The 16277-nt window shown below is 41.8% G+C and overlaps 1 protein-coding gene across 1 annotated transcript in view; it reads left to right on the top strand.

Annotated features, from left to right (window-relative positions):
- SCFD2 (sec1 family domain containing 2) overlaps positions 1–16277 on the top strand; it is a 402095-nt gene that overhangs the window by 365957 nt on the left and 19861 nt on the right. Inside the window, exon 6 of the mRNA XM_090035923.1 lies at positions 15455–15600. Within this exon, the coding sequence (XP_089892049.1) occupies positions 15455–15600 (146 nt within the window). The remainder of the gene's footprint in view (positions 1–15454; positions 15601–16277) is intronic.

Below are 16277 nucleotides of genomic sequence, written 5' to 3'. Positions count from 1 at the left end.
GGGAGAGTCTTTGAAAGATTATACTAACAGGGGCATGTCTTTACCATGCTCTTGGCAGACAGAAAACACAAGTTTCAGGAAAATGAGGATGGTTGAGAATAGACTGCAAAATACGAAGGAAGTCTGAATATGCAGAATGTAGCATGTACTATTTCGGGGCTGTCTAACTGGTGGTCTGAGGGCCACATGAGGCCTGTGAAGGGATAAATTGTAGCCCCCTGCGTTCCCCTCCCTGCTGCCCAGGCTCCTGCCTGCCCACCACTCCCCGCATTGCTCCAGCTGCAACAGCAGCCAGACATCCCAGGCTCCCTCTTCCTCCTCTGGCTTCAGCTTCCTGCCTCCACCCGAAGGGGCAGTGGCTGGGGCAGTGAGACAGCACCATGAGATAAGGATGAATCAGTGGAAGAGGAGAGGCAACCGGGCCTCTGCAGGGCAGTGGTGTTGGGGGTGGCCACAGGCACATGGCGCAGTGGGCAGGGAGAGAGAGTGGCTAACCTGCATGTGGCTTCCACGGGCTTAGAAATTGGAAAGCCCTGTACTATTTCATAGGGGTTTATAAACCTTTGCAGAACACAGAGGTTTACTAGCCCTGTAATGGTATCATTGAGAAAACTTTTATTAAAGACATAAAGTATTTTCCACAGCTGCCTTATGAATATTTTAAAGGGCTGGGGTGTAGGTTCTAAAGGGCTGAGCTTTTTTAATTAAGATATGGACTACCTGAGAGAATAACTAATTTGTTCCTTAATAAATATCTTGCATCCACTTTAGAAAGCACAGTTGATTGTAACTGCAGTTCCTTCTGCAATTCCTTTTTCGTGATTTATTCCAGTAAACTCTGTAGTCTTTTCTGTAAGTATTCACTGAACTGCAGGTTTAATCTCCTGTAATCTCCTGAAAGCCATCAGTACAGAGGTTGTCATTAATTTGTTAAAGCTAATATAACATGGTTTATGAACTTTATAAAAGCAAGAGGGAAAAAAAACTTAGCTGTAAAATTCTGGTGCCCTAGAGGCAGAGTTCCAATGAAAATTTTAAAAAACAGCCCCCCAAAGTTAGGTTCCTAAATTGAAATTTAAGCACCTCAGTAACTATCCCGCTGAACTAGAGGCCACGGTCCAGCCAAGTACTCTAGCATAGACATGCCTGTAAGCACACAGGCATTTCTAGTGAAGTGGATGGGGCAGCTCAGTCTTAATGCTATGGCTAGGGACACACATTACACATAAACCAGTTTAAATGATCAGAAACTGATTTAAACCTGTAACAGAGCAGATGTTCAGTGCATATAAACCAGTTTGAAAATGGCTAATCCAGTCTCAAATAAATCTGGTTGAATGTAGTATCAGACTTAATTGATTTGGGTCAAAGTGGTTTATGCAATGTCTGTTCCAGACCCCTTCCTGGTCGAAGTTAAAACAGAGTCCCCCAGCATCCCAGATGCTTTCCAACTCTAGGTGGGGCTCTGCTGTCTTCTCCAGCCCAGTTGGGCTAGCCCCGCCTCTCTGATCCCTGGCTGGAGCTACAGCAAAGACTACAGGTAGAGAGGCATCCATCTGTCTTCCTCCTGCTCCCGTCCCCCCTCCCCCACTGACACACACACCATTCCCTGCTCAAGCAGGGATTCTCCTCTCCCCTCTGCCTTACCCAGATAACTCTCAGCATTAGCTAGGATTCTCCTCTCCCCTCTGCCTTACCCAGATAACTCTCAGCATTAGCTAGCAATGCACATGCTGGCTATGGTCTGTGCTATGGGAAACAGGACAAAGGCAGTTCCTTTCCTGGAAAAAGCTGTTTAAGAAGAGCTTGAGCTAATGAGAGAGGCATTGTTTTCTGATGGGCTGATAAATGCTAACAACTCCCTTTGTATCTCCCTGCAGTGTAACTAAATGCTCTGTTATCAACAGCGAGGGAGGGCGTACCCCTCCCTAATCAGAGTGTCTTGCAGGGGCCTGGCCACATCCCCGTCAGCTCAGCACTCTGGAAGGGAAGGGAGGGCTTCTCTAGAACCCCCTGGCTTCTAGCCTGAACCACTGCAGGCATAGTTGCATAGTAGGCAGGGTCAGAAGGGACCTGAGCAGATCATCAAGTCTGACCCGTGCCACGGGTAGGAAAGAATGCTGGCATCAAACAACCCCAGCTAGGTGATTATCTAGCCTCCTTTTGAAGACTCCTAGGGTAGGAGCAAGCACCACTTTCCTTGGAAGTTGGTTCTAGATCCTAGCCACCCTGACTGTGAAGTAATCCCTCCTGATATCTAGCCTGAATCTACTCTTGGTCAACTTATGGCTGTTATTCCTCATTACTTCCGGTAGTACTCGGAGGAACAGGGACTCTCCCATAGCCTGCTGGTCCCCCTTGGCCAGTTTGTAGATGGCCACCAGATCCCCTCTCAGGCTTCTCTTGTGGAGGCTGAACAGGTTCAGGTCCCATAGCCTCTGCTCATAGGACCTGCCTTGCTGCCCACTGACCATGCAAGTGGCCCTCCTCTGGACCCTCTCGATGCTGGCCACATCCCTCCTGAAGTGCAGCGCCCAGAACTGGACACAGTACTCCAGCTGCGGCCTGACCAGTGTTGCATAGTGGAGGAAGATCATCTCCTTGGACCTGCTTGAGATGCACCTGTGGATGCATGACAAGGTACGGTGGGCCTTCCTGACCGCGAACCCACACTGTCAGCCCATATTCATTTTGGCATCAATAATGACTCCAAGATCCTTTTCTGCCTCTGCACTGACGAGAAGGGAGATCCCCAGCCTGTAGGTATGCTGCTGGTTTTTCCTTCCCAGGTGCATCACCTTGCACTTGTCAGTGTTGAAACCCATCCTGTTCTCATCCGCCCACCCCTGTAACCTGTCTAGGTCTGATTGCAGCCTTGCTGCAGGCCTTAGACACCCTGCACTGGTTGGTGAATTCCAATAGGTGATGATTGCTATCTCCCAGGTGGTCGAGAACCCACAGTCCACTCACCAGATCGTCGCCCATGGCCTGCATGTGCCTGCATTTCTTCAGTCCAGAGGGGATGTCTGTATGATAACAAACTGGTTCAGCCTAGTCAGCCTACCAGACTAACCTGCAAAGATTGAATCTGTTCAGGCTCAGGCTTTGTGAATGTCTATCCCTACCCTATGGGTGTGGCCTATGTAATTGGAGCCAAATAAAGCCACTGGAGCCATGCCTGTAATGCATCCTGCCTGCTCCAAGCCCCCTCCAAATCCCAGCAGTGAGGCAGTGTAGCCGCCTTAGAACCACACTGAACATGTGCCTGTAAACACATCTGAAAGCAGAAGTCTGAGTGGTATGGGGTCAAGCGTGGTTTTGTTGCCTTAGTTAGGATTTAGTGCACTTGGAAGAGGAGCAAGTGGGCTAGGCACACTTTGCAGCAGTGATTTTAACCCCAGGTAATACAGAGATGGTATAGCCACGAACACTGAAAACTAGTTTGCTTATTGAGGTGCCTAAAGACAGATTTTGGGGCCCAAGTTTAATTCATTTGGGGTTTGTTTTTGTTTTAAAATCTTGGCCTCGGCCTCAGATGGCAAGTGTGAACTGTGATAAAAATAAGCCACTAATGCCACCTTTGCAGCTCATACTATTGATCACAAACCTGCTGTGTTTATTTTGGCAAAACTTCAGGTTTGCCTCATGGTCCTTTTCTTCAGTTACAGAAACCACAATCGTGCCTCCATTTGATTGGCTTGATAGGCTTGATACTGTCTGCTGTTCCAGAGTGTGCGTGTGCGTGTGCGTGTGCGTGTGCGTGTGTGTGTGTGTGAGGGGGGGCGGGTGCTGCATTTTACTTTGTTTTCATTCTCTGCGTGCCAGCCAGTCTGAAAAATGACATTTATACAAGTGTGGAGCTGACCTTCTGTGTTGTGGCTTTTAGATGATCCTTTTGATTTCTTCCAAAGTTGTAATTCAGCTGGAATGTTATAAATAAGCCTGAATGCACACTTTGGGTTTCAAACATACTTATACCAAATGTTCACTTATAATCTAGAGCAAATAATAATAATAAATATATAATAAATATATATATATAAATCCTTTTTCATTTCTGTATTACAGCTTTTGTTCTCATGTTACTTTCTTTTTCTAGTGTTCCATCCTAGATGTCGCCTGGATTTCTTTCTTTTCTTTACCCACCCAATTTTTTTCTGTTTTCTTACCAGCTGCAGTATTTTGTTGTTTAAATGTTAGTCATTTGTCTCAGTTGGGAAAGAAATGATGTTGGCACCGATCAGGAACTCTGAATTCCTGTTCTGACTGTGAAGTTCACCCCTCCCGTACCATTTAGAAGTGTTAGCCTCAGCTTCACTATCTGCGGTTTTATATAGGAGCAAATTATTATCAATATTAATGGTTGAGGGATTTTTCCAGCACTCTTGTTCAAACAGCATACAGCAAGCTGTTTCATCAAAACTTGCACTGACTTCTTTTGGATCAGGATTTACCCCTATTTCTTAATATTGGATAGGCAAGGATTTCTTAGGGTGATATCTTTTATTGGACCAACTGCATAGTTGCCTCTTACACAATTCCTGGACCATCACAGCAAAAGCATCACTCCAATACTATATAAGTATTGGGTAAGAAGACACTGTTGATCTGCATCCTCTGCAATTCTTATTTTCTATTGGCTGTATGCATGGGATTTGATAGTTTACCTTTGACAGCTAAATGCTGTTTAGAAAAATCCCCTGCTTTTCCCTGCTTTCCTCCATCACCTCACGTGTTGCTATAGTATAAGTTCCAGGCACCGTTAAGAAAAGCAAGCCCCAGTTGAATCCAGCTCAACCTGGCCTTGGCTCATCCTCTGCCAATTCAAGATTAACTGGCTGGTGTGCAGTGAGTTAGTAGGCCTTAGTTTGCTGCCACGTGAAAAGTTGTCAACCATACAAAAATTACTACCACTGTTGGCACTGTGGATAGTTTTAGCACAGAAGCCAAGGCATTAATTAGCATGAAGCTAAAAGAAGAAATGGAGTACATTGGTGAGCAGTGCTCAAGAGTTTACACTTACATTGCCTATATGCTCTGGAAGTAATGGAATTACTTTTGTTCTCCAGGGCTGTTAAGCAGACCCCTTTCTAAACAATTTATTTAGCTCAAATGTAGGCAATGAAATTCTGGTCTTTTAATTTTCCTTGCAGTTGTAATTGGGATATACTGTTTTTACTCTCATAGCACATGTACCCAAAAATTAACTCTTCAAAATTTGGGGTGTATGTCTTAAGTAGAGAAGTTAATTATTTTTGCTGCAATAGATGCATGGAAGAATAGAAGCATGGAGACAGATGACTGCTGTACTTGCTGTCTACATACCTGAGGCTGGTAGAAGGAGAGAATAAATCCTTCAGGGTCAGAGCTACAATGATAACCCTGCCACAGCCACTACAGACAGGATCTTCTGCAGTCAGCATTCAGCCATGACTAGAAAAACTATTTTTCTTCATTCTGTCTTCCCAAAATAAGATGTGTGTCCTATATGGGGCCATGTAGTATGTATAGTAATGGAGAAATATGGTAATAGTATTTTTTGCTTCCAGCCCTGACCTGCAATCTCATTATGCATTGATAAACAACTTTTCTCCCACTATGGGGAGATTTAGTTCTTCCATCTGATGTATACACTCAATACCCATTTACAGCAACCCCTGGTAGCAGCAACAACTACTTACCACCAGCATTTCCATGGAAACATTTTCTGTACCACGTGTTCATATCACATTCCTTATATAAATAGATCACTTAGGAGCAGCATAGCATCAGACCACTAATATTTTCTTATTAATAGGCATACATATTATGATGGTGAAGTACATTGGGATCCATCTGGAGTAAAGATGATAGATAACACTTTATGAATGCTGCTTTTGTTCTATTTATTATGCTTCTTATTTCCTAGAAAATAAATATAAGGATATAGTCTGTATAGTGTAGATGTATCCATTTATATACCTATTTATTTTCATAGCATCTTTTGTGTGCATATGTATGTGTGTATATAATAAGACTATTATGGAATATATGGGCATGGGCATATGCATTTTATTTTATATTTAGTCGCTAGGGAAAAAAGGCATAATATAGAATTTTTAAAAAGTGAGTTAAAAAGTGGCACTGTGCTCAGTGTCTTGCTTGTCCCTGAAGGCACTTACCCTTTTCTGTTCTTTCTCCGTTTCTTACTGATACAGAACAGTCCAAGTGAGCTAACTCTGCACATATACAAGATAGTAGCATGCACAGTAAGATCATGGTTTTGGGATTATTTTATTTTGTTCTGAGTGAAAGGTTTTATTTCAACCCACCATTTACTTGCCCCCTTAGAACAGCTGAATCTTCCTACCAACTCAATAGCATGGTTACAAGGGGGAGTTGTTGATGTCCTTATGGAGGTGGTCTGCAAGTTCACTCATCACCATTTTGATTACTATGCTTTGGTGTTGCTTGCAATGAGCCTACAAGGCGAACTACAGTGAATTCATGAATTGTAGTCTTTCTTTTCCCTTGTAGCTCTGCAAGCAGCATTATGTTAAGAATATATCTCAGAAGGAACATGAACTTCATTTCAAGATTTAATAATGTACTACTTGAGAAAAAAATAGATGTTTGTTTACAGTATCTGTAATACTTACCAATTGACACACAGTACGGTAAAAAAAAAAAAACAATGTATTCACTCGAATCTAAGACAAGGAGGTTTTTTTCCTCCCAAGCAGCATGAGGGAAAAAGCCCCTCATCTTAGATTTGTATGCAAAACAGGGAGGAGGAGGGGAGCAGGTACCTGCGGTGGCTCTGACTCTGGCCAAGTCTGGGTCAGGGCCAGAGTTAGGCCCAGAGCAGCCTCCTCCTGCCTTCCTCCTCCACTTGTCCTCTGCAGCTTCTGCCTCCCCCCCACCATCTCCCTTTGTCCACCCTCCCCTCCCCCTCACTGTCAGGCATAGCTCAGCTCAGGCTCAAGCTGGATTCCCTCCCAGGCGTGGAGTACATGAAAACTCTCCCTCGTCTGACTAGGCTGCAGCACTGACTTCTGCACTGATCCACTTAAAGAGCTGGTGAAAAGGCTGACAGTTCACAATACAGATCTGTCTTGTATTGTCCTCTAAAGTATGTTTTTGGTGTTTTTAGGAAACTGTAGAAAAATATAGTATGGTTTGTTTTTTATGGAAATCCATCAGTTCTAGCATTGCTAATCATGAAGGAAAGGCCAGGGTTTTACTGAAAAAGAAAACCACTACCTCTGACTGCAAAAGTTGAACAGTAGGTCAAGCATGTGAGGCAGTGGGGCAGTCCTGTACCCAGTGTAACCTGTGAGGTTCTGCCCTCCCCCTCAAATCTTGTTGAACGCAGAGGTGTGCGAGTGGGTCCTGTGCCTGCCAGAATTAGGCTGCACTGTGTTTAATACAATAGGGATTTTTAAAAGTGCTCAAAGGTGGCTACTGGAGGTTTTCTAATTTTCACAAGCAGGCCCATTTTTTATTTGCCAATAATAAAGAAATATAAAAAATTCCAGGTAGTAGATACTCATTTCAACTCCATCCTTCACAGGTAATGTATTCAGGGCACAAAGAAGTCAGTTTGGAATGCACTCTTAATTGCATTCAATTCTCAGTGAAAAATCGGTAACAGGAAGGGTTATTTTAATTAATTAATTTACACCTGAGCTGTGCCTCAGCTGATATATTCCACCTCTTCACAGTTGTAAAAAGGAATATATTTCTCAGTGACATCAGCAAGCTAGAGTCTGGGAGTGTAAAGGTTCAGTTTTCTTCACCATATGTACACACAACTCCCATTGACATGAAAGGCGTGAATAGGGGTGACTTGTAGGTAGGTGTATGTTATTTCTATCACACTGCTTCTGTTGTTTTTCAGAGCCAAATCAGGGCAAAGTTGCTCTCCTTTTACAGACTTACTGATATATAACAGAATATAAGGAATCTGGAGGGGGCAGGGTTTAATTCATTCCAGCATGGGAGAGTGAAAAACTTAATTTTATATTTACAATATATTAAAAAGAAGAATGTAGCTGTCAAGATGCCAAATAGACAAAAGAAGGTTATGACTTGCACAGGCACATGGGCTTTCAAGTCAACAGAGACCCAGAACAGCCACTTTTCGGATGGACAGAGGAGCCTTAAGAGGAAATCTTTCTTGCCCCTGGTGCATGAGCAACCAAAAACGCAAATGGAGAAAGGCGTGACAGAGAGATGTTTTCAGATTGTTTCATGAACAGAGCTCTCTGCAATAATAAAAGGACTTCCTTTAAATTGCAAGAACTTGGAACTTGCCGCTGCTTGCAAACATGGTGCAGTGGGAGCTCCGAGCTACTGTGAAATTCTCCAAACACACCGAGCTTCCTAGTGTCACCCTCCAAATCATCCCTACAAATCGCCACTACAACTGGCGTTACAACTTGCGTGATCCTGGAGGTGGTTACAGAGATTGTCACTGGGGTGGGGAGAGGGGAATTCCAAAAACAGTTGAAATTTCCTCTCTGTTGAAACAAAGAACATGCCCCAAAACTAGAGTTTAGATCTCAACACAGAAATACCAGGTTTACTTTATCCTTCTTTCTTTTTCTTCGTGCTTTCTTAAAGTGCTTCCAACCTCTTTAATCATCTTTAATCATCTCTGTAGTTCAGTTTTATCGTTATTTCTTAATGGCTCTCTAATCTGTATAGTACTGGAGTTTTGGATGTCTGTTATTCTGGTTTACAGGAAAACAGTTTTAACACTTAATACACTGAATGGTAAGGGACTGTTGTGTAGAAGCTGTGAGACATGACAGATGAAAATGGTCACATCCAACAGTTTAAAAGAATTTCAGGAAAAACTGCTTTCCTAACTGCTCGCCTTTGAGTCATTGTAATCCTGTTTACTTGAATTCATTGTTATAATTGACCATATTCCATCCAAGGGAAATTTGTAATACTTCATAATCTATATATCCCCGTGCGCTATGTCATAGAAGTTTGAATATGAAAAGAAATAGGAATTACGAGAGGGAACAGTTAGAGAAGGAAAAAAGCAATTTTGTATGAAATCCAAATTGTCACTAAAGATTTATTTATTAGATTTATATGCCACACTTCCCAGAAAATCTCAGGGTAGTATATAGCAAGACAACCAAATAAATACTTGTTATCAACTGGACTTAACAGAATAGCAGAATAATTATCAACTAGTTTCTCTTCTTGAACTCCATGGCATAAATTATGTGTATATAAACCATTTTTCTAATATAAAGTTTTCTTCGTGTTGCAGTCTGCACTCATTCCTCCTCTTGGCTGAATTTATGGAATCTAAAAATGTCTAGGCTTAAATCAAAAGGCAAAGTGACTCCTTATTTCCTTTCCTGGATCAGAACTGCATTATAAAAATTAATGTTTCTTTTTAATTTTAAACCAGTTTGTTCTAGATATTACATGCTAATTTATGCTAAAAATAATATATAGAATAAGGTCTTTTTAAAATCCCATATTTAAAATGGATGGAAATTGAAGCTATATAAACATCATATTAGAAAAGATCACTTTTTTAACAGTATGTGTTCCTAATTATTGGAAAAAACGACCAAGGAAGGTGGCTTGAAGTCTTCCATTAAGGCTGAATGGAAGGTTTCCTTAATCAAAACACAAATTATTAATATCAATAAATAAGTAACTGGACAAAATTGTAAGATCCGTCTTATATAGCATTTGAAACTGGATGATCTAGTTGTCCTCTCTGACCTTAAAATACAGAATCTGTTAACAAAAACTGTAAAGTCATGCATATGCATGCCACAAACCCTGTTGTTTTGGGGTTTGCGTGTCATAATTGTTTTCTTGTGTTTTATTGTAATGATATTGTATATGTGGTCTCTAACATGGAACTCCCATGTTATGCTGTGTCTGTTTATGTTATTGTTATCACTGCATGGATATTGTTACACTGACTATGTATATCTTTATATTTTTGGTTATGGTTTAGCTAGGGAATTCAGAGAGTGGACAGAACTGCCAATTATCCCTTGCCATTGGGTTCTAGGGCCAGGACAGCTGCTAATCTCAACAACAGAGAGAAGGGACCACTGGTAGTGTGGGGACCCCTGGGCATTGTCCGCCTATGAGAACAGGATGGGTTTCAACACTGACAAGTGCAGGGTACTGCACCTGGGGAGGAAGAACCAGAAGCATACCTACAGGCTGGGGAACTCCCTTCTTGTCAGTAGAAAAGGATCTTGGAGTCATTATTGATGCCAAACTGAACATGGGCCGACAGTGTGGGGACACAGTCAGGAAAGCCAACCGCACATGCATCCACAGATGCATCTCGAACAGGTCCAAGGAGGTGATCCTCCCCCTCTATGCGACATTGGTCAGGCCACAGCTGGACTACTGCGTCCAGTTCTGGGCGCAGCACTTCAGGAGGGATGTGGACAACATGGAGAGGGTCCAGAAGGGGGCCACTTGCATGATCCGGGGACTACAGGGCAGGCCCTATGAGCAGAGGCTATGGGACCTGAACCTGTTCAGCCTCCACAAGAGGAGGCTGAGGGGGGACCTAGTGGCCATTTACAAACTCGTCGGGGGGACCAGCAGGTGTTGGGAGAGTCCCTGTTCCCCCGAGCACCACCAGGAGTGACTAGAAATAACAGTCACAAGCTGGCAGAGGGTAGATTTAGGCTAGATACCAGGAGGAACTACTTCCCTGTCAGGGCGGCTAGGATCTGGAACCAGCTTCCAAAAGAAGTGGTGCTGGCTCCTACCCTTGGGGGTTTTAAAAGGAGGCTGGATGAACACCTTGCTAGGGTCCTTTGACCCTAGTACTCTTTTCTGCCATGGCAGGGGGTCGGACTTGATGATCTGCTCAGGTACCTTCTGACCCTACCAACTATGAAACTATGATGGGGGCAATCAACTGTACAATAGCAAAGGTATCTAGGAATAATGGTACATCAAACCATCAGGACTCCAAGTACCTCAGATACTCTGGAGTTTTGGCACTGGATTTATGGTCCAGATACCTTGTTTCAAGTAGACCCAAACCTTCAGACCAACCATGAATTTTTGCATTTGATAATAAGCAAATTTTACTGATACACAGTGATAGCAGATAAGAATAATGCAGGCAAGGCAAACAAAATGCTACCCCCCCCAATTCTATACCTACCAGTTCTAGGGCTGTCACAGAAGGATGGAGGTCTTGTACATGAGCTTTACACTGAGGTTCTTTTTTGGAATATCAGATGTCAGGAGCCTGGAGGTTGAGGGCCAACGCCCACACCCCCCTCCAGTGCGGTCGATGAGATGGGCTGGTAGTGTGCTCTCTGTCTGTGGTGGCCTCAGGTTCCCCCCTAGGGAACCCTTTGCTACACTGAAATCCCTCCTTTTGTATTTTTTTTCTGATGACTCTTCATTCCCAAAAATAGTTGATTGGTTTTTCTGTGTTCATCATACTGTCCATGTTCTGTTCTGTCAGCATATTCCCTTGTTACAACAAAACCATCACATCTTAATTTGATCATTTACCAGTGTCTTAATTTAGACATGCCCCAGCATGTCCACCAAAACTGAAAATCCCAAGAGCTCTGCAGTTGATGGTTGTGACCGAATGCCACTTTACTTCAAGTTTTGTGTACACAGTTCAAATTTCCCAGCCTGTTTATGGCCGCTTATCCACTGGCCTCAGACATAGTGTCTTCCTTGAAAGAAACTTCATTACCAACCAGCTTCTAAAAACCAATTAACCCTTGCCATTTCCCTGGACCATTGTTCTAATGCATGTCTTAATCAAATTAAGATTAAACTTTATCTACAAGCCAGTTCCCAACAGTGATCTCTAAATATCTTTTTCTAGCCATCATGTAGGATTCTGGTGACTTATGAGCATTAAAAGAATGCTAATTGGGTTATGGCTTGCAGCCTTTTTAGAACCTACCTAGGCTAGATTATTTGTCTTTGGATCTCATGCTTTGGGGGCTCACTGTGCCGGTCACCTGGACTGGCAGAGTCGACAGGAAAGTTGGTCTCTAGAACCCTGGCAAGGACTTTCATGGAGGGCTGGGGTAGCCAGATGAGAGGGTGAGAATTTATACTTGTTTCATTTTCTGTCTCCAAACCTTTAGTCTGTTTTGTTTGCATAACTCTTTCATCCTGTGTAATAAATCCTTTTGCTGTTTGACTCATTACTGATTGCCAGCAGAAATAATAATTTCTGGCCAAGTGATATTCCAGGTTGACTCTCTTAATGGAGAGAGAGGACCTAAGAGAAACATCTAGGGCCAGCAAAGATCCATCACTGCAGCTGCAGAGTCCTGTGTAAGGGCAAAGGAAATGACGTGCTGGGATAAGAAGTTATTTTAGGGCAACTTCAGTTTGTTCCTTGGGGTGAGTGGCAGCACAGTGGGAAGAAACTCAGGGCTCCAGGGTTCCCCCATGCACAGGTTTCTAACAATATGTAAAATCATTATTTCCTCAAAATTAGTTTTGGGTAGTTAATTGAGTAGTGAAACAGTATACATGCATCCAGAAAATGGTTCAGCTGCAGTCTGGTCTCAAAAGAGAAAATAAACAAGATGTAGTATGGGTACTTGTAGAAAGAACAGTGCAATACTCAGTAGACTTAACCAAATGAACAGAGAGGGTTGTGGCTAAAAATAATAAAAATAAAAGAGGCAGCAAAAACAGAAGAGCACCAACTGAATTGCTTAGGACTGTGGCTGGCTAATACAAGAAAAGAGGATCGTGTATACATGGTAATATATACATCTAAGGTCTGATTCTCATCACCTTGTACCTTGTGTACTCATTAAAAACCTGTGCAGTGAAGATGTAACCAACACACTGCCAAATCCGACTTATCTGTTCTCGGACTTGTCATGGCATGTAATATCTGCTTTGCATAGAGATGAATGACTGCATGAAAAATGAGACAGTGGTCCTCAGTAACTGGTCTTCACATTTCAGAACAAATGGAAAGTGATAGATTGGTTTAAAACTCCTTGACAAAACGTCTGTTCTTGATGGACTAAAAAAAGGAAAAGAGCTGTCAACAATGGAGAGAAGATCAAATAAAAAATCTGTTTCTGTAAGTGAGGAAAATAATTGACAAGATAAGACAAAGAGCTTTTAAATGACAAAAACAAGAATGGGGGGGTGGGGAGGGAGGAGGAAAGAAAAGTGCTCAAAGCAAAGACATCCAACTCTGCTTGATGTGATTTTACCTCACCTGAACTTGCTTAACAAAGCAAGGCTCACTCTGGCCAACAGGAGTGGCTTTCTTCCAATAACATGTTGAAGAAAGCCCAAAAGAAAAATAATTCTTTATGCAAACAGGAACAAATCTTCCATCTGATGTGTACATACAAAGAGAAAGCTCAGCTCTTATGACTGAAGACAGTGAAGAAGGGCCATCTGGTAATGTAAAAATGTTACTTAGCTCTTGCAACATGCTTTTCATCTCTAGAGCACTTTATAAATATTAACTAGTTAGCCCATACAATCTCCACATTGCTAGATAAGGATCAAGTAACTCTTTCAAAGTATTAGTACCTTTATTTTACTTACAGGGAAGATCGACTCAAAAGCTATTGACCATTTAAAATATTAATTTATTGTACTTGCTGCTGTTAATGCCTAAATTTGCCATAACTTCCAGATCATAGAATGAAAATATTGAGGTGTTTTCTTTATTTGTGTTGTATATTCAACACCAATTGTATATGATTGATTTCAATTTATAATCTGCTAAGCCCCATTTCTGTACATGCATACACACACAACCATATCTGTGTGAGCAGTCCTATTAATTTCAGAGAATTACTTAAATAAAGTTATGGGTATGTAGCTGTCCTCAGGATGAAGGCTGTAGGCCCTAATTTGTTAATGAACAGGAACTGGGCACACCTTCCAATTACAAGATGGATGGCCAAATTGTTTTTCTTGTATATGCACATCGGTCTCATGCAAGCTGATTTATTAATAGAACATCTCTGTGAGTCTGCAGAATTTTGTTTTTTTTCTGGTCTGTGATTGCTCTATGGAAAGGTTGGCTACACCTCCAGTCCTAAAGAATTTCCAGTCTAAGGGCTTGTTCCTTCAATCTGGCTCTTATAGGCAGACCTTTATACCCACACAGTGCCCTAGTTACACCAGTAAAATCCTATTCAGACAAAAGGGTTGGAATTTGTGGATCACATTGTACAAAAGGAGAATGTACTGGGTATTGTTGGGAATGAGGCCTATTATACCCTCTTCATCCGTTACTGTTGGAAGATAGTGGAATGGTAGGAAAGGAGAGCAGAAGCAAAAGTATAAGGTTATGCGGGTATCTGGACGCAAAAATGAACTGGCAATATAAAAAAATAATTATGTAGTACAGTAAAAGCTTTGTTTTCTGGCATGAGTAAGGTAAGGGGGTGCTGATTATCTAAAAATTCCAGTTATCTGAGAGTTATAAGGAAGACAGTGCCATATTTGTAGTGCAAATACTTGATGTGCATATGCATGCCAGATAGACTCAGCAAAGATTCTGGTTGGTAAGTGAGGATTTGTATTGGGGGATATTGGAAATTTCAGTTAACAGAATAACACAGTTAGTAAAATGCCGGTTAACACAGCTTTTACTGTAATTCTTTATTGTGATCAGTTCTTGGACAGAGTGACTTTTTGTTCAGAAAACTCTGTTTCTGGTCATCTTAGCAGTACAGCCTATATGATGCAGTGATTAGAGCCAAAGACTAGAGTCCTTCTTTAGCAAGTCATGAATATTGTATATAGCCTGTAGAAATCATTTGAGCCTCCTGCTGGTGGAGATCCAGATAAGTGTAGATTAAAAAGAAAGACCTCAATGTAATTCAAGCTTTTCACCTTAGTGGAGCTTCTTTGGGCAAATGAATTCCAGCAATATATAGGAATTTTGTATCTTGTGGAATGTATTGCTGTTTAAAAAACACTGCACCTTCCAGTTTCTCCTTGACATTCTTAGTTCACACTGTTTGCCGCAAAGTTTTCCAACTCAGGTAAGAAAGGTATTCCCAGTCACGGGATTGCAGGATGGTGTTTAGGTCCTGAGACAGGAGTGAACTTACTTTCAAGGATGTGTTACCCTATGCTGGAAAATGAAGGAGGTGCTTTTAGGGCAGATTTATACCTTTCAAAACTGGTGACATAAGCACTTTTTCTGCCTGCTGCAGAGCCCAAAATTTACAGTATTTTGCTTAAATTATTTTATGATTCAAAGTGCATTTATTGTGCATTTTTGCCTTTATTTGCTCTCTGAGAGGATTCATGGCTGCTTACTGTTTCATGCCAAGAGTATGCTGTATGTACATGTTGGTTTCTAAAGTTTAAAAATATTAAACTAATTTAAAATTTCCTCCTCACCATCCTTTTCTCACTACTTATTATCAAAACAGTTGAAAGACCTTTGCTCACACAGCTCTGCATTTCTGTATTATTTCAGGCTGCGATTCAGCTCAGACCCTGACATTTGAGAAAGCCATGGCTGCAGTGGACAGTATCTTTAAGTCCCTCTGGGAAGTATCAAGAGCTCGAATGAATATGAGACAGTTTAATTCTGTACATATCCCAGGGAGCAACATCCACCAGGCAAGTAGATATTTTCCCCCCATCTCTATTATGTTGTTCAGCACAGAGTGAGAAGTATACCTTTCCAGACAGGATGCATTTTACTCATGTAGGTATACAAAACTTATTTTTCTGCCCTATGGAATATTTTTACAAGAGGTTTCAGAAATGATTTAATTACCAGGAGTTTCCTGAAATCTGCAGTCCTGCCTCAGGCAAATCCCCATTGAGGCTGATGGGAATTTTCATGAGTAAGGACCTCAGGATTCGGACAGCAGTGTTGCAATATTGTATATGTTCCATGTACATGGTTGAGCTCACTCAAATCTACCGGGCTGGGATCCATCATTACATATTGAAACAACATGTCTTTATGCATACCAAGGGCTTGGTTTCAATCTACCTTCTGTCTCATTTTCACAATGGCAAGAGGCCATTCTCCCTCTGCAGAACTAGCTGCTAATACAGTTTCTGTTTACTGAAACGAATGTAATTTTCTTTCCTAGTTTGGGTCATCAGGACCACAGCTATTTATTTTCCAAAGTGCGTAACTGTTTTAGTTAGAAATAGGCAGTTGCCATATGGGAAGAGCATGTTGTAATCAGTTTTTAAAAGACTGTTTAAATTTGACCCTGATCTTTGTCCAGAAAGAATCCTCCCAAACTTCAGACTTTGCAGCAGCCCAGCAAAGGGATGCA

The sequence above is a fragment of the Crocodylus siamensis genome, chromosome 2, assembly GCF_052110815.1.
Source record: "Crocodylus siamensis isolate JL-2025a chromosome 2, ASM5211081v1, whole genome shotgun sequence".
NCBI lineage: Eukaryota > Metazoa > Chordata > Crocodylia > Crocodylidae > Crocodylus > Crocodylus siamensis.
Note: the sequence above shows the minus strand (reverse complement) of the source record. Positions and strands in the feature narration are given on the sequence as shown.